The sequence below is a fragment of the Erythrolamprus reginae genome, chromosome 6 (genome assembly GCF_031021105.1).
Source record: "Erythrolamprus reginae isolate rEryReg1 chromosome 6, rEryReg1.hap1, whole genome shotgun sequence".
Lineage (NCBI taxonomy): Eukaryota > Metazoa > Chordata > Lepidosauria > Squamata > Dipsadidae > Erythrolamprus > Erythrolamprus reginae.
The window spans coordinates 73246349-73271823 of record NC_091955.1 but is presented as its reverse complement, the minus strand read 5'-3'; the positions used below and the strand labels follow the sequence as shown (position 1 = coordinate 73271823).

The 25475-nt window shown below is 38.1% G+C and overlaps 1 protein-coding gene across 1 annotated transcript; it reads left to right on the top strand.

Moving 5' to 3' along the window:
* TCP11L2 (t-complex 11 like 2) lies at nucleotides 1-25164 on the top strand. Its single transcript, XM_070756250.1, has 12 exons — nucleotides 1-562; nucleotides 6302-6408; nucleotides 12649-12711; nucleotides 13351-13523; nucleotides 14665-14800; nucleotides 15285-15405; nucleotides 17518-17738; nucleotides 19677-19813; nucleotides 20254-20444; nucleotides 22466-22647; nucleotides 23227-23399; nucleotides 24536-25164. The coding sequence occupies exons 4-12, from the start codon at nucleotides 13385-13387 to the stop codon at nucleotides 24778-24780; spliced, it is 1545 nt and encodes a 514-aa protein (XP_070612351.1). The 5' UTR covers nucleotides 1-562; nucleotides 6302-6408; nucleotides 12649-12711; nucleotides 13351-13384; the 3' UTR covers nucleotides 24781-25164.
* The last annotated feature ends 311 nt before the right edge of the window (nucleotides 25165-25475 follow it).

Here is a 25475-nt window from a genome sequence, read left to right as displayed (position 1 = left end):
AGGACGGGATCGAGCAACCTACAGGGCAGGAAAGAGCCGCGCTTTTTGGCCCCGGCGCCCAAACCGCGACGCGAGCCGCCCCGGAGGAGGCAAACCTCCGAGCCCGAGCAAGCAAAGGGAGAACTGGGGACATCCGCTCGCTTCCGTAAACATCGGTCGGCCCCGCCCCTCCGGCCGGGAGAGAGCATTCGCACCCAGGGGGGAGATAGGAGCCAGGTTCCTGACGTAAAAGGACAGATTCGGCTTCGACGGACCTGCAAACCGGCTTCAACCTGTCCGGGCTAAAGCTGGTCGCTTGGGTCTAGGAGTGTGGCTTCCTTCGCCCGTCGCCTTGGTTGAGATCAGGAACGGAACGTTTCCTCCTCCCCTCTCCCCGCGGAGAAGTGGAATCGTCCAGGCAGCTGCTAATAGACGGCCCGAGACTTGTATAACAAAACGAGGAGGGGGGGGGGGGGAGAGGCGGATGGAGAGTTTAAAGCCCTGGTGACAACAGTTGGAGGGGCAGCCCCGGCAGAAGCGGTGCAAGGAGGGGGGGCAATAGAGGACTCCTCCGCTTGGAAAGGTGAGTGCGTCTCCCTTTGCCTTTCTCCTACTCCTCCTCTCGAGCAAGAAGTGCTCGGCGTCCTCCCCAAACCCCGAGAATCCTACCGACGATTGAACCCCGGATTCCCTCGGGAGCCCCATTGCATTGGGGAGAGAACCCGTGAAAGGTGGAGGGTGTCATTCTGGCTGGATCCCGCCGGCAAGCAAAGCGGTTCGGATTTGCAAACAATGGCTTAATGGCTTTACGCCGTTTTTCGAATCTGGGACAATGTTGGCTTGTTTTACACCCCTCCCCCCCGGTTAAACAAGCATAAGGCGGGCTCGATCTCAAGGTGACTCCTCTCGCCCACCAAGCGCGCTTTTGCAGTCGGACAAAGCTGAGTGGAAAGGGGGGGGGGGGGGAGAGAGCAATAATTCCCTTTTTGAGGGGACATTTGGGGGGGGGAGGAATAATTTGCAACCTGAATTATTTTGTCCATTCCGAAACACTTGTGTGTGTTTTTTTAAAACAACCCTCCTTCCCTTCAACTTCTCTCAAGAAATGGGGTGGGCCAGTTTAACAAATGTACCTTAATCTCTTCAAGATTTAAAGCAGTGTCTCCCAACCTTGGCCACTTGAAGATATTTGGACTTCAACTCCCAGAATTCCCCAGCCAGCAAATGCTGGCTGGGGAATTCTGGGAGTTAAAGTCCAGATATCTTCAAGTGGCCAAGGTTGGGAAACACTGATTTAAAGCATTAATGGAAGAAACTGCAGCATACATTTTGAAATAGCTTGGCTATAATTTAAATGGAACATTGACTTTCAAAAACTACATTTTCCAAGCCAATTTTTGGGGTCTAAACACATCTATGATCCACTTCAGGACAGATCATTTTGTTACTTAGGGGGAATTTGGGGGGGGGGGGAAAGTAAAATAGAGCCATAATTCCCTTTTTGAGGGGACGTGGGGGGGGAGAATAATTTGCAACCTAAATTATTATAATTATTATAATTTGCAACCCATTTTTTTTGTTTTTTAAAACGACCATCCTTCCCCGCAACTTCTCGGATGCGGTTAAAGATCCGGAAGCGATCTGTAGAAATTGCGGAGATCGCGAAGGCGAGAAGCGATCTTGTTGTTTGGAGGCTTTCCTTGGAAACGCTGCTTTTGTTTTGCACCGGAGGCTGCCAGGAGGAGGCTTCGAGCCTCTGAGCCGGCGCCAAAAATACATCTGCGGCGGGGAGGGGAAATCATCCAAGCCACCGAGGGCGAGCTGCTTGTTTTCGCCCTCCATCCGAGGAGGGGCGTCGGGTTACTCATGTGCAAATCTTGTAAATCTACAGTGAGCCTCGGAGTCGCTGCTCTCTCGTGTTGACTGCTAGTAGAGGTTAGTCCTCGATTTACGAGCACGATTGAGCCGGGGATTTATGATGCTAAGGAAAACCTTTTTGGCAGCTTTCCTGCCAGGGTTGTTCAGAGAATCAGTAGACACCCCCTCCCCCCCAATTAACTTGGCTTGTCAAAAAGTCGCAAAAGGTGATGTGATATAATAATAATAATAATAATAATAATAATAATAATAATAATAATAACAACAACAACAACAACAACAACAACAATGGGCGCAGTGCCAAAGGATCTCAGCGGACATTTGAAAACCATCGGAATTGACAAAATCTCCATCTGTCAATTGCAAAAGGCCGCTTTACTGGGATCGGCAAACATAATTTGCCGCTACATCACGCAGTCCTAGGTGCTTGGGAAGCGCCCGACTGGTGATGAAATAGTTATAGTTTATAGTTATAGTTTATTAGATTTGTATGCTGCCCCTCTCCGAAGACTCGGGGCGGCTCACAGCATAGCAATAATACAATACATTACAAATCTAACAATAAAAAATTAGATCCATTTAAAAGACATTAATAACATAATAAAACTCCTAGCTATGCAGTCACACACATTCAACCTATCATGCAGTAAGGCCAAAAATATAATAAAAAGCGGAAAGATCCCCACGCCTGGCGACAAAAGTGGGTCTTGAGCATTTTATGGAAGGCAAGGAGGGTGGGGGCTATTCGAATCTCTGGAGGGAGTTGATCCAGCATAGCGATCTCGTTTGCTGTGTTGTGTTGACATAATAATAATAATAATAATAATAATAATAATAATAATAATAATAATAATAATATATTAGATTTGTATGCCGCCTCTCTCCGAAGACTCGGAGTGGCTCACAACATAGCAATAATACAATACATTACAAATATAATAATAAAACTTTAAAGTCAATTTAAAAACATTAATATAACATAACCAGTGTCATAAAATTACCAACTACACAATCGTACACATTCAACCCAGTACATCATACAACAGAGGTCAGAAAACAAAATGAAGGGGGGAGGTAATCATTCAGGACCCTGCAACCGTCCTGAATTTTAGTCAGATGCCAATCATCTGTTGATTATGTGACCATGGGAATGCCACAATTCGTAAGTGTGAAAAATAACTGTAAATTTGTTGTAATTTCCAGTGTTCACTAAAGGAACTCTTGTAAGTTGAGGACTACCTATACGTTCTCTTACTCTGCCCACTGCATTGAAATGGTTTCATGGTTGATAAATCCACAGTAACTGAATTTAAACATGCCTGAGATAAACATATCCATCCTAAGATAAAATACAGGAAATAGTAAAAGGACCATGAGGTCTTTTTCTGCCGCCAATCTTCTATGTTTCTATAAATAAAGTCTCAGGTGTGATTAACAGAAAAATCTGAATGACCACTACAGTGGAGCCATGGGCTAAAAGTATTAATGCATTGCATTTTTATTATTATTTTTAGTCAATTTCCTTTAAAAAAATGATACAGATTCATGCCTTGAATCCAAATATCCAATCAATTGATTGGATCTATTGTGATAATTCAGTTTAAACAAAGGTGTTTTGTGACTTTAGAACTACATTTGAAAATTAAAAAGCAAAACTTCTATATGGTGGCTGTTTAGATTTCTGCAGCTTAGATCTGTAGCATATGATTCAGATGTTTACAGACATTCTTGCACTTAAATCATTGTCATCTTAATTAACAATGTTGAGTTTTCCCCTAATTTGACAAATAGTAGAAAATTACTTAAATGTTTCAAAATGTACATTAAAAGCAATAATAAATAACTGTCAGATCATAAGGTGTCTATTAGACACTGTAACATTTGCACATCTCATCATTTCCATTTCTGCAGATTCTCTTTTCAGGATTTTTCCATGAGTTCATGTGAAACCACCTTCAAATCACAAGACACATTTGCCAGCATTCAATGAGGCTTCTTAGTCATGAGTCCTTTTGATCCCATTACAGTATTAAAACATTATTTGAAGCTGGGATCTTTACATGGGATGCAACCTATATGAAATCATCAAGAAATAAATTATGTCTGTCAGGGCCATACAATTGGACAATCATGGATCTCACCACTATTTGGCTCCCCAACCAAAAATTGGGTTGGGGAGAGATAATTTGATTTTGCATCATTTTTAAAGGGAGTCACATGAAATCATTCTAAAGTCATATTCACTTTAAAGGGATGGTAGAGTAGACCTGTCCGTCTACTGTGAATAGTTCATTGCAGGTGAATCAGAGATGGATGTCCGGAATGCTCACCATCTTTCCTCACACTAATCCCTTTGACTTAAGTTCTGTGAATTCTAACATTGCAGTATTTTAAGAATCCTAACATTGATAGAATTGTGGTGCAACCATATATTTACACTAATATATTTTCTGAACTTTTACTTCTATATAGATGTACATAACATTTCAAACCATTGTTCAATACCAGGAAAAAAACCTCCAGGCAGAAGACTTGCGTCAAATACCTACAATTAATATGGATGATTAAATGAATAATATTTTCAGGGTATGTGGGGGAGGATACTTTACATTCTGAAGCCTTCTGTAAATTCTGTAAGCTTTTGTCTCTTCATCATAATAATGGACTGTAATTTAACTGAGATACACTTTCTTCCCTTTGGGGGAATAATGTGGAAAGCAATATTCTGGGGGACTTCAACCCTTCTTACTTCCAGAGCTTCTACTTCATAAACTAGCATTTCACCTTTTAAATGAAGAAAAATCTAAGTGTGAAATACAGATCCTGCAGGAGGGGGAAGAAGAGGGTCCAGTTACGGTTTTCTCAGGTCAGGTTTATCTTAGTCTTAAAGAAAATACTAGGACAACTGAAGGATTTAGCAATAATACAAGAGTAGGAAAGAACAATAGGTTGCAAGGTCACTGAAGCATTCTGTAACGCCTGGTAAACATTATGCAATCTAAATGATTGGCTAATGCTAGAGTCTATGCAGAACCTTATCCCTGTAAGTATTTGTTTTAGTTCTCTGGAGACAGTTGTCTCTTTCCTACTAGTATGCAGGAACAAACAAAGAAAAACGTTGCTCCTCCAAAGACTGAATTTCGCTCACAGCAAGAGATAAACCAAGAGTTTGTGGATTAATGTTTGCAATAAATCATACATAAAGCTAAATGTCCAGAGACTGATTTACAAACATCAGTAGGGTTATTAGATTAGGATAGATATGTAATGCTTTCTCAAGAAACAGATCTGTTTAAATGAAACACTACTGATAAAATCAAATTCAATTCTCACCTAATGAATGTTACATTATGGAATTCACTGTTAACAAAAGTTCATTAAAGAAACCTATTTCCCACTTAATTACACTGGTACACCTCCACAATTAGTGAAGTAAGTATTGCTGCTCAGTTTCCATTCATTAGGAGATCTATAATATTGTTGCTATAACCTTTGTATATGGGTTGCTATGTTTCTGAGTTAAAAACAAAAAGATGTGCTTATGATATCTGCTAATTCACCATCAACACACACACACACACACTGTAAATTTTCCATTGAAGCTATATAGAGCCATAAAGAGTCCTGCTGATTTATTTACTCTGATCGGTATATTCTTGAATCTTTTTTTCTCTTCTGAAAAGAGAAACACAACAAACAGAACAAGAATTCGTAAGTGTAGTAGTGTACTATCACTGAAGTTGGTCAGCACTAATTCTCTTGTGTGCATGAAGAAAGATTGCTCATTCCTTGCATGATTGATTTCCATTGTGAGATACTAAATGAACCACTTTTCTCTATTAATTTTCTGCTTCTTCAAAGAATTATTTATTCTCCAGCCTTGTCTTAGCATAGAGTGTAGATGGGTTAGCTTTCAACTCTAAGAATTATTAGAAGCATCAACCTGGGAAAAATGAAACATTTTTAATAATTTTTAAAAATGCAAGTTGCCATTACAGGATCTGCATTTGTGAGTAGAATTATGCAACTGGAACATTGCATGACTCTCCATAATCCCACTCTTTTGAAATGATTTCCCCAGGTTTTCATTAGGATTTTGGCAAGTTTATGCATGAGTTAATATTATGTTTGCCCTTGTCACGCTACAGATATTTACTGATAGATGTAAGAATAAAGTGATAGTTTAATAAAATCACTGCATCAACTTAAAATATTTGATACCTTTGTAAAGATATTCATGCAGAAATTAATATTGCTCAAAAATGAAATTGCAGGTGTTTTTTACAACTCTGTAAATGTTGATGGAGATTGAAGAGTCTTAAGATACTATGCAAATTCCATTTTATCTCATTTATTTTACCCCAAATAGGCACAATACATATGTTGACAACATGATATACAATGATATTGGTTTTACTCAAATTTCTTATTTTCTGTGTCCCAGTTTGCAGATCTGCTACACACTTCTTAAATGATCTTCAGAATACATATTGAAAGTCTAATTGCCAATGAACTGCATCAAATCTCACATAGGGAATAACTCTTGAACAGGTAAGGATTGACCATGATAGACAAGTCTAAAAGTAGTGCAGTAAACATGGGTAAGCAGGATATTAATAGATCACATATAAGCATGTATATCTATTTTTAAATAATACCCTTTTAAGCATTTAAATACTATCTCAAATTTTCTTATACAGTGTAATTTGTAATGAAGCTTATTTTCCAACCAAAATAAGGCTGTGAGTTTCTATTTTACATTCTGCTTTTATTTGTTATGCATGCATGTCCTACATAGTTGCTCACAGGACAGATATGTCACCTAGATCTGCCATGTGTTTTTTAGGGTGAGTAAATGAAGAATGTAGAGCTCTTCATATTTACTTTTATTTATTGCCTTCTCTTATAAGGCTATTAGTAGTAGCTTTCCAGTCCCCCCAAGATACTACTGTAAAATGTGCAGACTGCAACTTTATCCACTCCACAATCCTGTCCACTCCAGTGATGCATGGATTCTATCACTCTATTTCTGGTTGGTTGCATCTATATATAGTTGCATACCTACTGACTGTCCTTAACTTTCTGAGCTCTCCATGTTTTTCAACTGGTCCTGCAGCAAAAAGTTAAAAGAAAATTTTACATCCCAAATATCTGACCATCAGAAACTTTCGATCATCAGCTCCTTCCATTCTTCTTGGTTTCTTATTGATTTAATTATTAGTCTTTTGTCAGCATGCTTATTTAATGTCTGCTTTATCAGTGGAGGGCTTTGTCTTCTTGTAAACATGATCTTTAATAGTCAGTTAAGGGAAAATTCATTTCATAATATGAAATGACAAATTAACATTAGCCAAATACCTCCTATTTGCAATTAACATTAGCCAAATACCTCCTATTTGCAATTTAGGGCTGGTGAAACCTTTGGAATTTATTATTTGTTTAAGTAGTGGAAACAGTAGTGGAGCGAGAATAATGAATGAGTTTAACTAGCTTAAATAAATTTCTGATGTACACAACTTGAAGAATAAATTAAAAATATTTTTCTTGATTCTTTGTGTGTGTGTGCATGTGTGTGTGTGTAGGTCTTGCCATATTTGGGTCTTTTCCTGTGTAAGGTTGATAGAGTATTGGCGACGTTTCAAGGTTACCTGTGAAAACCTATATATATATATATATATTCACGGGTACAGGTATGAGGGTCTTGGAATATTTGGGTTTCTTCCCGTGTAAGTTTCAGAGATTCCTGGTGACGTTTCGACGAGATCCCACTCATCATCTTCACACTGGTGCTTTTGACCTAATGCAATAGTGAACATTCTAGTGCTAGTGCTATGTTCACCATAGCACTAGGCCAAAAGCACCAGCCTGAAGATGACGAGTGGGACCTTGTTGAAACGTCACCAGGAATCTCTAAAACTTACATAGGAAGAAACCCGAATATGCCAAGATCTTCAAGTGTGTGTGTGTGTGTGTTTTCCTGTCAAAATATTTATATTTATATATATTTATTTGTATTTATATACTGTATACAGTGGTACCTCTGCCTAAGAACGTCTCTACTTAAGAACTTTTCTAGATAAGAACCGTGTGGTCAAGATTTTTTTGCCTCTTCTTAAGAATCATTTTCTACTTAAGAATCCGGAAAAAATTCCCAGGAACTTTGAGGAAGGCCCAGCCAGTTTCCTGCCATTTCCCCTAGGTTTCTCTCTCTGGCGCAGTGTATGGGAGGCAGTCTTGTGCCAGGTATATGGGAGTCCCTCTTTGTTTTAAGCCTTAAAGTTTTAGATTTGTTAAAATTCCCCTTACCTCCCCTTCCTTTAGCAGCAACTGTCCTCCTCCTCTTCTTCTTCCTCTTCCTCCCACCCAAATTCCGAGCTTTTATTTCTTTCCTAATGGGTTTGCACGCATTATTTGCTTTTACATTGATTCCTATGGGAAAAATTGCTTCTACTTACAAACTTTTCTACTTAAGAACCTGGTCACAGAACAAATTAAGTTCTTAAGTAGAGGTACCACTGTATGTGTGTGTGTATGTGTGTGTACGTGTGTGTGATTTTTTGTTTGTTGAGTCAACCTGATATATTGAAGGAGCATCATAGCTTCCTTTTTGCCTCTCGGCCCCACTAGGAGCCATATTCCAAAGGCAGATAAGTTTTTAATAGCCGACAATATAATCTATAAGTGTAACATATTTTTGCTGATAATGAAAAGGAAGGGAGATTACTTTAGATCTATTTCGGTCTTATTTGCCTTCATCAGGTAGCCACACCCTTACTGGGATTTGTAATCCCAGATTTCAAATCCCTGTAAGGGTGTGGCTACCTGATGAAGCAAAAATATGTTGCACACACACACATACATCCTGAGTAAACAGTAAGAAAACTATTTGCCTTGCTTCACAATCAATTTCAACCAAACGTAGCATACATATGATTTACTATTTGGCGAAAAATACTGTGGGAGTAAGATAAGGATGCCTACGAATGCGTTTTGGGAACAACGGTCGTGTTCTGTGCACTGAGCCTAGCTTAGCGGTTGTATTCTATACACTGAGTTTAGCTCAGCTTTTTTCTGAAGAGGCCTAGGCCTCCCTCACACAGTAGGCCTATGAAGGGAGCCTGATTAGGCCTTTGAGTAAATGTGCCACGGCCTAAGCGGATCACCCACCTCCATTTATTTATTTATTTATTTATTTAAATAAATCTCACTATGGCGGCCCAATCTTGCAGGGAGCAGCTTCAGCCTGTGTTCCCAGGATCGTCCTTTGTCCCAACTCAGGCCTAGGCCTCCCTCACACAGTAGGCCTAAGAAGCGAAGGAAGTCTGGTTAGTCTAGTAAGAGGCCTCTGATTGAGAGCACCACATGGCCTCAGTGGATCGTCCACCCCCACCTGACAGCTTTGGCCCGTGTTTCCAGGATTGTCCTTGGCTCCAACTCATTGCATGAAGGATGGGACCACCCCAACTGAGGCAAAACAAGTATGGAGGCCAAAGACACAGCCTATTTCAGCAGGAGTGGAGGACGCGCAGCATGAACCAGCTCGGGGATTTATATTCTAATCTCAGGCCCAGTTTGAAGAAATAGTAAAATAGGTGGTGCTTCTAAATCCCCTAGCTGTCCACTGGTTCCGTAGCTGGAATTTGAACAAGGACCTTGTTTTTAAAACCCTGTCAATAAAATTGCTTTGATTTGATACTATAGATATAATTCATTCCTTTTCCTGTCTAATATAAAATTGGAATAAATACTCAGGCAACACCACGTAATCATTGGTTGCTGATCAGTTTCTGGTCACAATTCAAAGTTTTGGTTATGACCTATAAAGCCCTTCATGGCATCAGACCAGAATATCTACAGGACCGTCTTCTGCCACACGAATCCCAGTGACCAGTTAGGTCCCACAGAGTTGGCATTCTCCGGGTCCCGTCGACTAAACAATGTTGATTGGTGGGACCCAAGGGAAGAGCCTTCTCTGTGACGGCCCCGACCCTCTGGAATCATTTCCCCCCAGAGATCAAAATTGCCCCCACCCTCCTTGCCTTTCATAAGCTCCTTAAAACCCACCTCTGCCATCAGGCATAGGCGAATTAAAATATTCACTCCCCTCAGGCCTATACAATTTATGCATGGTATATTTGTGTGTATGTTTGGTTTTTAATAAGGGTTTTTAGTTATTTTAAATATTAGATTTGTTATACGTTGTTTTATTACTGTTGTTAGCCGCCCCGAGTCTACGAAAAGGGGCGGCATACAAATCAAATCAAATAAAATCAAATTAAATAAATAAATAAATAAATAAATAAATAAGCTAATAAGCTAATAAGATATAAAATCAGCATGTGAATAGGTAGCTTCGTTCGATTTATGTAATGATCATTCCTCTAAGCGTGAGAATCATAATATATCCTGAGAATAATATTATGGCACACAGAAATAACCATATCCCTCTTTCTACTATATTAGGTGGTTATGTGGTCATTAGTGTATCCAGGTTCTGCATTGATGCACAATGTTCACACTGCATTGTATGCACAAACATCTTTGATGTGTGCATTTTTAAATTGCAACTTTCTGTAGCTGATTCATTTTTATATAGGATTATTTTCCTAAAACTTTTTTCAGAAAATGGAAAAGTGTACTTTGATGATTGCTACATTACATATAGCAAAAAGTCAAAAAGAAGGTCCATTTCTAAATGTCAGTATGGTAATATCTGAGAAGTGGAATGTACTCGTAAAGGAAGCTTATTCCTATTAGCTATTTTTAAAAGACTAAAGATGAGAATCCAAAGAAAGAAACTATGAAGCTGGAAAGGAAGCAACTCAAATTTCTTTCGGGAGTCATCATGCTCTGTGCAAATGAGGGACAGTCTCATTTAATTGCTTGGCTCAGTGACTCGTGTTCCTGTGTACAGTACCTTATGGAATATGACATAAAGTTTCAAGACTCTAAAGTATGTAGTTCTGTCACCAGTTGTGTCATCAGTTGTAGCTGTGTTTCTTCATTAGGTCTGACATTTGTAAGTTAGATTTTGGTCTAGTGAACTAGGTAAACTCAGCCATTGTTATTGATAAACCATTAGTTTATAGTCGTAACTTGTTTTTCAAATAGATACCAGAGAGTTTTTATTTGCTGCTTTTGATGAGACTATGCCTTTGTTTACCTTCTCGTAGCTGTTCTATAATTGCCAAGCATAAAATGTTTTAAGGTCTTTCATACCATGGTCATCAAGATTCTTCTATAGCACAAGGAACTTCACTTGCAAATCAAGGGTGGGCAACTACTATACTGTAAAGTATCTTGTATATTTGAGGACAAAATGTTTTAGTTGAACCATTCAAATAAATGACAGCTGTGTTGTGATCTACCCTTTTGATATTAAAAAGTAAAAAATGCTTGTTACATGAGATGATATTTTGGTCCTGTTCCCTCAAATTCTGTGTCCTGGTTTTAAAAAATGGTTTTTATAATTCCTTGCCATATGCTAACACATTTTGAGGACACAAAGTTAGGATACGTGGTTTCATTCTATTTATTCATTATTCATTTTTGTATGTAAACTTATTAAGTTTATATACATAAAAAGGAACGGAGACTAGCATACTAATCTGTCTCTCCTTCACCAGTTGTAGAGTTAATCCTCAAGTCCACAAAGAGGGCAGCTTCTCTACAATTAATCGGCTTTTAGTTCATTAGTAGTTTTGATTAAGTAGATTCCTATGGAACCAAGGAACATCTGGAAAATGTTCTTGTTGTAAACAAAAAGAGGTTCAGGCTTGTTGACTCAGTGCCAGAGCAGTTTAATAATTGTATGACTATGTAAATTCCAACTGTAGTTTTTAAATTGATGATTTAAACATGGTCATATTTACTTCCTGTTCTGCACATGTGCCTAGATATGATTGGTGGGGTTATTAATCTACTTGACCAACACTAGAAATAGTTGTTTTTCCTTGACACAGGAAGCATTTAATTGCATTAAATCATGATAATTATTGATGGTTCAGTATGAGAGGTGTTATATGTTAATAATAGACTTTATTAATACATAATAATGGATAAAGTATATGAATTGAGTAGTGACTGGTTTAAATCTCTTATCACACTGACCTCAGTGTTGGGTTTCATGTTGTGTAAATTGGCACATTAACCCACTAGACAAATATTCTAAGTTGATCAGTTGGATGAGTGCCAGTTATTTAACTGGTTAAATATTATTGAATATTTGAAGAATTCAAAGTGATAGCCTCTCTCTTTTTGTAGTAACTCCTTATTACCAAGAATAAAGTAAGGATCATTTGTCCTAGAAAATGAAATAAAGCTTCTGTTAGTCTGATTTTTGTAGTAGGTGCTGAGAATCCATATTCATAGAAACATAGAAGTCTGACGGCAGAAAAAGACCTCCTGGTCCATCTAGTCTGCCCTTATACTATTTTCTGTATTTTATCTTAGGATGGATATATATTCAAAAGGGTGCCCACTTGTACACTGTCTCTATTTAAAATTCCAGTGATGCAGAGTTGGATAATAGCATCTTGTTAAGAAGGGGAGCATCTCAGTTTCCAAGGAATCTAGTGGTCCATAATATGGTATAGCTAAATTATAGCCAAAAATGATTTTCATTATTTAACATTAAACATTAAATACCCAGACTAGGCTTTTATCTTAGAATATTAACCTGTCTTACACAACTCCCGTAAAGACTGATAAAATGATATATATGGAAAATCCTTTGAAGTATTAACTAAATCCTAAGTGTTAAATTAAGTATCTGTCTCTTTAATTTTCAAGATGACTGCATCTAGTCTACCTCTAGACAACTGTGATAATTTCATTTGGTGCTTGCTTACACAGGTTAGTATACAATTTTGACTAACATTCAGTAATCTACTTATCCAGTTTGTCATGATCATCAACTAGGAAAACGGCCAAAACGGAGGTCACTAGGGTTGGGAACAGCTGTAATAAAATTGTATCATGTAAAGAACATAATCTGTTCTTTACAATAAAGATGTCTAAGTTCGGTATCTTATTTTAATTATTTTCCCCAAAATCTCAGCATTACTCTGTACACTTTAAGTCAGTTTTAATACTGCCTGATTCCATTTTAAATGTACAATAAAATGGATGTTGTATTTGTGTGTCGGATTTAGCCAAAGGCCAGATGACACCATCCCTCAAAGGAAGCTTAGAAGAAGAAAAAACATCATCTACTTCCCAAATGTTCATTGAATCTAAGGATATCTTTCATTTTAAAGATAACTTACTTGGAGTAAACACTGCTCTTCATTTCAATTCAGTGGGTTGGGAACAGCTGTAATAAAATTGTATCATGTAAAGAACATAATCTGTGATTATGAATAAAGATGTCTAGGTTCAGTATCTTATTTTAATTATTTTTGCCAGCCATATCTTCAGTGATAATATTTTAAAAGACTTTCTTATAGCTGTATCAAACAGATTTTAGTAAACCCCTTTTAAAAAATTTGGCAGGTTCTATTTACTGGATCAAGAGAAGTGATCCAAAATGCCTTTCACTGATGAGCAGAGCAGTGACTGTGATTCTTCGCGATCTTCAGAAAGTGCAACTTCTTCATCTAGTGACTCTGAATACTCAAGGCAGAGTTTTACCAGTGATTCTTCAAGCAAGCCCAGTTCTCCAGCCTGTAAGCAAGAAACATATACCAGGATATGTGCCTTTGAATTGCCAAAAGGGTCTGGGATAAGTTCAGATTGGATATGCAAATCCTCCACCATTTTGAGGAGGATGTTGGTGGACTATTATCTTCTGGCCGTATTTGGGCATTTGTAGGATTTTTGTCAAAGGAAGACAGTGAAATAAATGTCTCTGACACTTCTAGATTGTGACCTCAGAACACTCAAAATAATTTCCCAAATTGTGCAAAATGTCAGTGATATCCTATGGGAGTTGAAGCTGGCCACATTTTAGAAGGGTTTTTTATAGCTATCTTCCATGACATCATGCCAAATCCTGGGAGTGAAAGAGATTGCCAGAATGTAAGATTATTGTTAATTTATGACCAAACAGGTTTGGATCCTAGCAGTTTATTTATTTATTTATTTATTTATTTATTTATTGGATTTGTATGCCGCCCCCTCCAGAGACTCGGGGCGGCTAACAGCGACAATAAAACAGTGTACAATAGTAATTTGGTATTGATGATTAAAAATCAATTAATATAAAAACCAAACATACATACATACATACATACCATGCATAGAATTGTAAAGGCCTAGGGGGAAAGAGGATCTCAATTCCCCCATGCCTGGTGGCAGAGGTGGGTTTTAAGTTGTTTACGAAAGGCAAGGAGGGTGGGGGCCGTTCTAATCTCTGGGGGGAGTTGGTTCCAGAGGGCTGGGGCCCATGTATTGATAGTAGGCATTAATAAAGATATCATGGACTTCCCTTAATTATATTTATAATCGCTGTCTGCAATGATATTGCCAACCTTATCCTAAGTACCTTTTGAAATTTTACAGAAAAAGTATAAAATAGCAAAGTGCTTGAGTTGTCCTCTGGCTGAACTAAATGACCATCTTAGAACGGGTCCATAACATTCTATAATTTATGGATATGCTGGAAATGTAATTTTCAAAATTATAAAATTTCACTAAGATGCTGCGCATGCAACTTTGGGTCTCCGGCACGTGCGTATCCCAGCAAGATTTTACTTATTTTTAAAACTTTTTAAAAACACTAAGTGAAGAACCCGCCCAGAAATGTAAAATATTGATAGGTTTTCATGTTCAAGTCAAGGCGTCATGTGTTTTATTTCTTGATTCCAGCAACAAGTCCTCCCAAAATGGTTACGTTTGATGAAATGATGGCAGCTGCAAGGAATCTATCAAACCTAACTCTGGCTCATGAAATTGCTGTAAATGAGAATTTTCATTTGGAACGCATAGAGCACCCACAGAACAGGTAGGTTCAGGTTTTTAAAAGAATGGGGAAAAGGGAACCAGTTTCTAAACTGATAAACAAGCAATCGCAGATAGTTTGAATAGTTTCATGGGTCCTTTCAAATGTACATCTTTTAGTACAGAAGGTGTGCTCAAAAAGCTAAGCAAGCCCCCCCACCCCAGGTTAAGCTTGTGATTCAAATTGATAAGCCCATGAGACATAAACATACTTTATGTCTTGAATGTGTAATATTCCTGTAAATATTGACTAAGGTTACATACAGTATCACATAAATCATGACCTGTGTAACAACTGCAATGGCCCATTTCACAAATAATTGAGTTCTGACCTTTGGTTTATAAACTGCTATGGCTAGGCTCTTTCTATTAATGAAATGTTAGATCCTTTCCTCTAAGGAGGAAATTGATTTGACATTTTTTGGTTCAGCACTTTGCTTGCTTTAACTGCTTATACTCTCCTGTCTTTCCCTTCTCATACCTGACAGCTTACCTGGAAGGGTTAAACAAATTGTACATAAAGCATTCTGGGATCGCCTGGAAGAAGATTTGAAGGAAGACCCTCCTGAGTATGAGCATGCAATCAAACTGTTCGAGGAAATTAAGGAGGTGGGATTTTGTTCCTGTTCTCTCTCTCTTTCTCAAGATAAATTTGTTTATAAGCAGCCACGGAGCAGGTTCTGTACATTGGCATTCTGTAAATCAAAGTTGTAGATGTAAAGTGTGCAGCCTCTCAAGATATCTCTACTCTAACTGTCTGTCAGGTGTCTTGACTATGATGGCTGGGAGAATGGTAAAGTTGAGTTTGAGCACACCTGAGAGGCAACCAGGGGGAGGGGAGAAGATTGCTGGAAAGTTTTATAAGACAGAAATAATTTTTAAAAATTCTACATGCTCAGCATGTTTTTTTTCTTTTTGTTTATGATGGCATGGTTGCCAAAAGCAGAATTATACAAAGTTTGATAGCATTCATTGTAGCACTTGTTTGTGTTTGTTTGTTTGACAAACATGTACAAAATAGCTGGTATCGGTATAAACTTAAGCAAAGTAAGTACAGATAAATGAGGACAATAGGACAGTAAGACAGGGACGGTAAGCACGATGGTGCACTTATGCACGCCCCTTACAGACCTCTTAGGACACACAAGGGGGTATGGTCGGGTCCAGCATTAATGACTAGCAACTAATGACCAAGGAGAGATTCAACCTAGAAGTAAGGAAGGAGTTTAGAACTAAGACGCCTTAAACAAGATCTAAGTATTGCCCACAAGATCATATGCTGCAACGTCCTGCCTGTCGGCGACTACGTCAGCTTCAACCACAACAACACAAGAGCACACAACAGATTTAAACTTAATATTAACCGCTCCAAACTTGACTGTAAAAAATATGACTTCAGTAACCGAGTTGTTGAAGCATGGAACTCATTACCGGACTCCATAGTGGCATCCCCAAACCCCCAACACTTTACCCTTAGATTATCTACAGTTCACCTATCCAGATTCCTAAGAGGTCAGTAAGGGGCGAGTACAAGTGCACTAGAGTGCCTTCCGTCCCCTGTCCTATTGCTCTCCTATATCCTTTATACCTTTCTTCTATTCCTATATCTCTTTTTCTACTCTTTCATTGATATGTTCTATCACTATATCTTCTTTTCTATTATTTCTTAGATATATTTTACTATCAGTACAGTATCTCCTCTATAACCCACTAAAACCCTCATTGTGTATTGGACAAAATAAATAAATAAATAAACTTCCTGACAGTCAGAGCGATCAACCAGTGGAACAACCTGCCTGGGGAGGTTGTGAACTCCCCAACTCTGGACACTTTCAAGAGGAGATTGGACTGCCATTTGGCTGGGGTGCTATAGGATTCCTGCTCAGGCAAGGGGTTGGACTTGATGACCTGCATGGTCCCTTTCAACTCTTAACAATAAATAAATAAAAATAAATAAAAAAACTGAAATATTTCAGTAGTCCAAGTCTCAGAGGAAAAATCTTGATTTGGACAATACTTTCAATATTTCCCTACAGTGATATTAGACTCTGATGTAGCATTGTTATACGTTCAAGGTGACCACAATAACTGCTCAGCTTATCCTGTCAGTGCTGAAAGCCAATTAAAAATGTGTGTGTGTGTTTCAGGCTTTGCCTGAAAGTTATGTGTGTTAGTATTTGTATGCTGAGTACTTAAACAGGGCCTGAATGAGATCCTGCTATGACTACAACATTTTGCCATAACATTACATAATATCATAACATTATTTTGTAGTTTTTAAAGGTTTTGCAGTGGGTGGGGATGGCTGTCTGTGTGTGATTGCATATCTTTATTTCAGTGTTGCCTCTGGCAACTGATTACTCCTTGTAGTTTTGTTGGCAAGATTGTTAGCTTTGTGGCCACTTAGTTCCTCCAAATGACACTTTTGTAAAATAATTTAGATGTAGAACAGCATGAACTTGTTTTGCATCTAGGTACGGCATTCACATCATTTGAATTACAAAGTGTCTCTACAGTGACTTCAAATGGCAAGGAGGGCAGGACTCATAATTTATCTTGAAGAGCAAAGTTTGGCATGCAACATAAAGCCACAGTTGCTGAAATTCCTCCTAACTTAATATTACTGACCGGTTCTCTGTGTGTCTTTGACCATATGAAACACACATTTCTATTATGGGTCATTAATTGCAATTTAGTTGATATGTGGTTTTAATCTTGCAGATCCTTCTTTCTTTTTTGAACCCGGGGGCGAACAGGATGCGCAACCAAATTTGTGAAGTCCTCGACACGGACCTTATAAGGCAGCAGGCTGAGCATAATGCAGTTGATATCCAGGGTCTTGCAAACTATGTCATTAGCACCATGGGGAAGATGTGTGCTCCAGTAAGGGACAATGATATCAACCAGTTAAAGCCCACTGGGAATATTGTAGCGTTGTTGAGGTTGGTATGTGATTTACTTTTTAACATTAGGTGGTGGTTAAAAGAATGATCTGAGTCAATCCACCCCAAATCCTCCTCGTGGTCTTTTAGGAGTATACCATTTAGAATTCCCAGTTAACATGGCTATCAAGTCCTTCCCTTTGTTGTTTACTGCTGATAGTCAGACATCAGTAATACCTATCATTGACTAAAGCAGGGGTCCCCAAACTTTTTACACAGGGGGCCAGTTCACTTTCCCTCGGACTGTTGAAGGGCTGGACTATAAAAAAAACCTATGAACAAATCCCTATGCACACTGCACATACCTTATTTTAAAGTAAAAAACAAAATGGGAACGTACTATTTAGAGGGGGGGGGAAGAAGTCTGAAATTCATATATGTTTATGTTTTGTTTTTAATTTTCTTTTGTTAACATCTGATTGGCTATACAAGGTTTTCTTGGCTTATAGAAAAATGTATAAAGAAAGAAGGAAGCACTTTGTCATAATGGTTAATAAGTTAGAAATATAATTGGTGTACTTTTTTAAGAAGGGAATTTAATTAAAATAAAATGAATGTAACTGGATGACAAAATTAGAAAAAAAAACTTTTGCAACTTTTTTGATGATTGATATTAGTTACTAACAAAATACCGCATTTTATTCATGGAAAATTAGATGTGCTCCTGTTACTCACCCGTGGGCCGGATAAATGGCCTCAGCGGGCCGCATTTGGCCCATGGGCCGTAGTTTGGGGACCACTGGACTAAAGCATTGCTAGCTGAGAAATTATGGGAGTTCAAGCCCACCCAACCCAAAATTGCTGAGGATGAGAAATCCTGAATTAAAATGTTCCAAAGGCGCTTTTTAAAGAGATAACTGGACTAGGTAAACGTCTATATAGATTCTCAATCATCCAGGTCATAGTTGTCGCAAAAAAGGTGCTTTTTCAAGAGGCTTTCTTGTTTCTTTTTTTTTCTTTGAAGACATTTTGCTTCTCATCCAAGAAGTGTCTTCAGTTCTGAAAGCCCAGTTGTCTTTTGAAAAAACACCTTTGGGACAACTATCACCTGGATGACTGAGAATCTCCACAGACCTGGACTAAACCATTCCAAATACAATCAGTATCTTGAGTCTGACTTTAGTTTTATGCTTTTTCCCTGTCTCCTATCGTTTGTAAAAGCAACCATCCACTTCCATATTGTAAAATACAGTAGTACCTCTAGATACGAGCTGCTCCACATGCGAGTATTCCAAGTTACGAGCCACGAGGGGAAAGACATTTCTGTTGCAGACCCGAGCTGAAATTCGGGATACGAGCCGAGCGTCCACTAGGTGGCGCAAGAATCCTTGCTTCTGGTTATCTCGGAGGGGAAAAACAAAGTCTAAAGCCATTTGTTCCAGATACGAGTTGTTCGACATACAAGCTCCCTTCTAGAATGAATTAAACTCGTATCTAAAGGTACTACTGTATGGATATAAAAGCACCCTTTCATTATATTTTCTTATGATTCAACTCAGCTTTGAGTGTTATTGTTTTACTCCCAATGGATATCTGTTCCAGTTTGATGGCTATTTGCTTTTTAAAGCTAGTTGCTTAAGAGTTTAAAAAGTGACTTTTGCACTCCAGTTTTGGACAGGCATCTGGTAGAAGCAGAATAGATAGGATTTATGTTATCATTTCTTGTGATCTTTGCATTTGTAATAACCAAAGGTTATAAAAAGATGTAACTACATGAACATTGCAAAACAGCTGAAATTCTTCTCAGTGGCTTTACAATGTCATGCCTTATTTTTGAAGCTTGGAATTGGATGTAGTTTCTTATGAAAACTAAACTCTTGGGAAATTATCATAAAAGTACATATCAATGTTCACATCGTGAGAAAGAATGACTGACTAAAATATGAAAGTAATAATGTTTGAACATACTGCAAATTTGTCATTTCTGTATTCTTTCAGGCAAATATTCCATGTCCTGGATCTCATGACAATGGATATGGTTAATTTTACCATACAGAGTATTAGACCTCACGTTCAGCGCAACCTGATAGATTATGAAAGAGCAAAATTCCAAGATATACTTGAAGAAACTCCAAGTATGTTCTTTGTTTACATAAAAAGGGGATAGACAGTGAAGTGGCAACAAAGGCAATGAGATCTGAAGCAGTTGAGCAACAGGCTGCAACAGATTTGGGGAAGGGAGAGAAGTACAGTACTTTTTTAGGATGACTGTTAGTAAAACAACTTTGCAAAAATGCTCTGACTTACATGTTTTACTGTCTAGATGTATTTTTACACTGTATGCTTCTGCTTGATTATAAAGTGACTTTGTCATGTTGTAAACTTAATCAGTTATTTTTAAAACTTTCTCTTGTTTTCAATATTCACCTGTTTTCTTTTCTTTGGGGGATTAGGTCTGGAATAATCATCCCCCCCCCCCCCAAAAAAAATAGCTTATTTACTGAACTGAGTACATGCCTTTATAAAACCAACAGTACAAGTCTAGTATCTCTTAACTCTGTCTCCAAATGTTCAGGTGCTCTAGACTTGACAACCGAATGGATAAGGGAATCAATACAAGATGAACTGTCTTCTGTTTCTTGTGAAATGTCATCATCTGCTGGTGCTAATGGGATCTCAAAACCAAATCTTAGCCCAATTGTGGTATTAACAAACAGCTACCTGAAACTGTTAGAATGGGATTATCAGAAAAAAACAATTCCAGAGGTAAGTTGCTTTCTATCTCAGAACATCTAAAATGTTTATTCTTCTTTTTCTGTAATACATAGTGGATAGCATTTCACACTTAAACCATGGTTGACTTAACCATGATTTATGGAGTAAAGCACAACAAAGTAATCCAAAAACAAGTCATGTTATAGGTTAGTATGCTTCCTGATTTTAGGCCGGTAGATTTTTTAATAGTTACCATCCACAATGTCAAATAGACAGACAGACACTTTTTCAAGAACAAGCTTGGATAAAGATTGATTCCGTTTTATAATGTGAACCGATAGCCTGACAGCAATACATTTCATTTCATTATAATTTTATGCCTTTTTTGTATGTGATTTGCTGTTCATTGAGACGCTGACTCTGTGGTATCCTACCTACTTTGTCCTATAGAAATTAACCTAACTCTGCAAAAAATGCTGCCATCTGATGCAATGACAATTATTGTTTTAATAATTCTAAGAGACAGGAGAAATTCATGACAATTAAGCCTATAATACCTAGTCTTAAATGTTGTTTAGTACTTCCAGGCTGCTAAAATTTTACTACCTTAAATAGCAATTATTGGGGAGCAACAGCAGAAGAGGACTAGATCCTCCTATTTACATTTAAGAGCTTCTAAATTAATCTAATTGGTTAATGTATGATTATTATTATTATTATTATTATTATTATTTATTAGATTTGTATGCCGCCCCTCTTCGCAGACTCGGGGCAGCTCACAGCAATGATAAAAACAATATACAGTAACAAATCTAATATTAAAGTTTAAAATAACAATTTTACATTAAAAAGCCTAAAAATCCCAGTATATATTAAAAAAAACATAAACATATCATACATACAGCTGCATAGGCAAGGGGGGGTTTTAAGAATTTTACGAAAGGCAAGGAGGGTGGGGGCAGTCCTGATCTCTGGGGAGAGCTGGTTCCAGAGGGTCGGGGCCACCACAGAGAAGGCTCTTCCCCTGGGTCCCGCCAGACGACATTGTTTAGTCAACAGGACCCGGAGAAGGCCAACTCTGTGGGACCTAACCAGCTGCTAGGATTCGTGCGGCAGAAGGCGGTCTCGCAGATATCCTGGTCCGGTGCCATGAAGGGCTTTATAGGTCATAACCAACACTTTGAATTGTGACCGGAAACTGATCGGCAACCAATGCAGGCTGTGGAGTGTTGGAATAACATGGGCATACCTAGGAAAACCCATGATTGCTCTCGCAGCTGCATTCTGCACAATCTGAAGTTTCTGAACACTCTTCAAAGGTAGCCCCATGTAGAGAGCGTTACAGTAGTTGAACGTCGAGGTGATGAGGGCATGAGTGACTGTGAGCAGTGACTCCCGGTCCAAATAGAGCCGCAACTGGTGGACTAGGCGAACCTGGGCAAACGCCCCCCTCGCCACAACTGAAAGATGTTTCTCTAATGTGAGCTGTGGATCGAGGAGGATGCCCAAGTTGCGGACCCTCTCTGAGGGGGTCAATAATTCCCCCCCACAGGGTGATGGACGGACAGATAGAATTGTCCTTGGGAGGCAAAACCCACAGCCACTCCGTCTTATCAGGGTTGAGTTTGAGTCTGTTGACACCCATCCAGACCCCAACAGCCTCTACACACCGGCACATCACTTCCACTGCTTCGTTGACTGGACATGGGGTGGAGATGTACAACTGGGTATCATCGGATGATCTCACCCAGCGGTTTCATGTAGATATTAAATAGTGTAGAAAGCTGGCATCAGCCTTGGGCTTTAACCAATACCTATGTAACTCAATTTGCTCTTTAAACTAATTTACATTTAAATGTTTATAAAACAATATCAATAAGGAAATGGAGTTTGGACATTTTGCATTTGTGTTACCAGCAATATTGAATATAATGAAAATATGGTGCTAGTTACATTTTTCAGATTTCTTTTATTCTGGACCTGATGAAAAAGACCTCACAAAGATGTACTTTGTCAAATATGATCAGATATTTGATAATTGTCCATAAATATTACTCTTCCAATTGTTTTAGACACTAATGACAGATGAAGCTCGCCTTCAAGAATTATCCAAGAAATTGAATCAGTTGAAGATTGTAGCATGTATTTCTCTCATAACAAGCAACTTGCTGCCTGCAGTTATTGAGGATATTCCAGACTTTGTTGAGAAACAAAAAAGGATTTCTTTTGTTTTGCTCGAAGGAATGCATAAGGAGTAAGTATTATTATTATTATTATTATTATTATTATTATTATTATTATTATTATTATTATTATTATTAATTGGATTTGTATGCCGCCCCTCTCCGCGGACTTGGGGCGGCTAACAACAGTGATAAAAAACAGCATGTAACAATCCAATACTAAACAACTAAAAAACCTCTTATTATAAAACCAAACATACATACAAACATACCATGCATAAATTGTAAGGCCTAGGGGGAAAGAATATCTCAGTTCCCCCATGCCTGACGGCAGAGGTAGGTTTTAAGAAGCTTACGAAAGGCAAGGAGGGTGGGGGCAATTCTAATCTCTGGGGGGAGTTGGTTACAAAGGGCCGGGGCCACCACAGAGAAGGCTCTTCCCCTGGGTCCCGCCAAACGACATTGTTTAGTTGACGGAACCCGGAGAAGGCCCACTCTGTGGATCCTAACTGGTCGCTGGGATTCGTGCAGCAGAATTCGTGCAGAATTCGTGCAGTAAACACATGAATTAATGAATAATGATTTTTTTAAAAGGCAAAAGCATTATGTGATAGCATTTTGTTTCTAATCTCCTTCCCTCTTTCTTGCAGGACTTTTGATTTAAAAGAAGCTCTTAATGCAATAGGTATTCAGACATGTAGTGCAATAAATGAATCACTCACAACAAGAGGCTTTCAACTATTAAATAAAGAGGTTCAAGCAAATGTGGTAGGTCAGCTCTGCAACATTGTTGAAGAAGACAATGCTGTCATCACCTTAATTGGTTAGTGATAAATTACTTGACCTATTTTTAATATGAAATGTATATTTAAATGCACCTATGATTCCTGAGCACTCTTATACGCATTCATTTTTAAAGCCTTCCCCATTGTTCCCCTTGTGAAGATTGGGCCCACCTGCTTCTTAAATTTAATAGTACATTACTGATTTTAGATTTCAGTTGCAGAACACAGAAATCCTACCTTCATTAAATGATGATCCCAGTTTTAGCCACATTGTTATTTGAAAGGAGCACAGGTTCAGGGCAGCTAGCTTTGTCTCTCCTATTTAAAACCTGCATGAACCCTGTCACTAGCTTGCAATGGTTTATGCAGATGGTTCTTCCCATTCACTGTTTGTGACCTTGCTAAGAGTTGAAGAAGCCAGCTGACTGGGTTGATCACATATTTTACAAATCAGTGAAGTTTGCTAAACAAATTACTGTAAACCAAGCAGAAATGACTTACAATATGTGAATCTTGGCAGACATGGCTATAACTGGAGACCTGCAGTTGCTAAGGCATTGGAAGCCTATGGTTCTTAAAGTATTACTAAATTATAACTCTCATATTAGCAATAGCACTTAGATTTAATACCACTTCACAGTGCTTTACAACCCTCTCTAAGCGGTTTACAAAATCAGCCAGTTGCCCCCAACAATCTGGATCCTCATTTTACCCACCACGGAAGGATGGGCTGAATCAACCTTGAGCCTGGTGAGATTCGATCTACCAAACTGATGGCAGCTGGTGATCAGCAGAAGTAGCCTGAAATACTGCACTCTAACCACTGCGCCACCATGGCTCTTATTGTCATATTCAATATTGTCCACATTGAATATGACTGCATTGTAGACTTCCATGAAAGAGGAAATATGTCCTTTGTATAGATTTCAAAGGTATTTTGCAGTCTAAATGCCAAAGTTTTCATAGATTAGATGTCAACTTCTAATGCCATTAGTATCAGTCATAGTGCTACGTTATCTGTATAGTCACACTGTCTTTTTTGATGTGTGAGTGCTTTGCAGTTAATTATGTTAGTTGGTCAGTTTTCATTCATTATGAGAAATTAATGCTGTCCTAAATAATGCCAGGAATCTAATTGTACATGTATGTGTGGGTATTTTTTTTTCTTTTTCAGGTAAACGAATTCATTTGTACATAAAAAGCTTGCTTGCTTCTCCATGCTTACAAAAATCTATGCCTACAATTCCTGGAGGTCTTGGTGTGGTTCAGAAAGAGATAGAGACTATTGGATTGCAGTATGCTAGCATTGTTAACCTTAATAAACAGGTTTATGGACCATTCTATGCAAGTATCTTTCGAAAACTGCTGTTCAGTGAGACAGAAACAAACAAAGCAGAACTTGAGACTTCTACCAACTGAAATATGTACAGCTACTTTTTTGGTCCCTCCTTTTCACAATATTTATATTGTGATCTGCATTCTTCTTTTAACTATGCATAGCTTGCAGTGATGAGAAAAATGTTTATATTATACAGATTACAGTCTAATAAATAAAAGTTCCCTCCAAATTAAAGCAATTTCTACATTTTAAAAAGGTAACTTTTGAAAGGATTCTGTTTCTAGCTATGGATTATAACATGTGGCACTTATTTTACTGTAATTTTCTTTTCTTTTTTTACACAAATATTTTAGACATGTATGATAAATGCCTACTGTAATATAAATCTTTTAATTGTTTAATATGCTTGTGCAAATAACTATGGTGCAATAATATTAAAAATATATTTCAGTTTTAATCTGAAATAATTGTTAGGGCATTTGCCTTCTGCCTTTACCCAAAATGGATTGCTCAAGGAGCCCCCCACTTCCTTTCTTCTCACAAGTGAGATGATAGGGAAGATCATGTGTCAAATTTATTCAAGGCTGTTCCTGTTTTGAGCTTTTAATGTATACAGTCTTCATAATCAGTATCAGTTGCTTAGAATTTAGTAGCCTCTGATTCCACTTGGAAGAATATACAGTAGTCCCTTTTTTAAAAAGATAAGACATGATATTTTAACTCACTTGCTTAACAATTTGCTGTATTATATACAATAGCAATAGCACTTAGACTT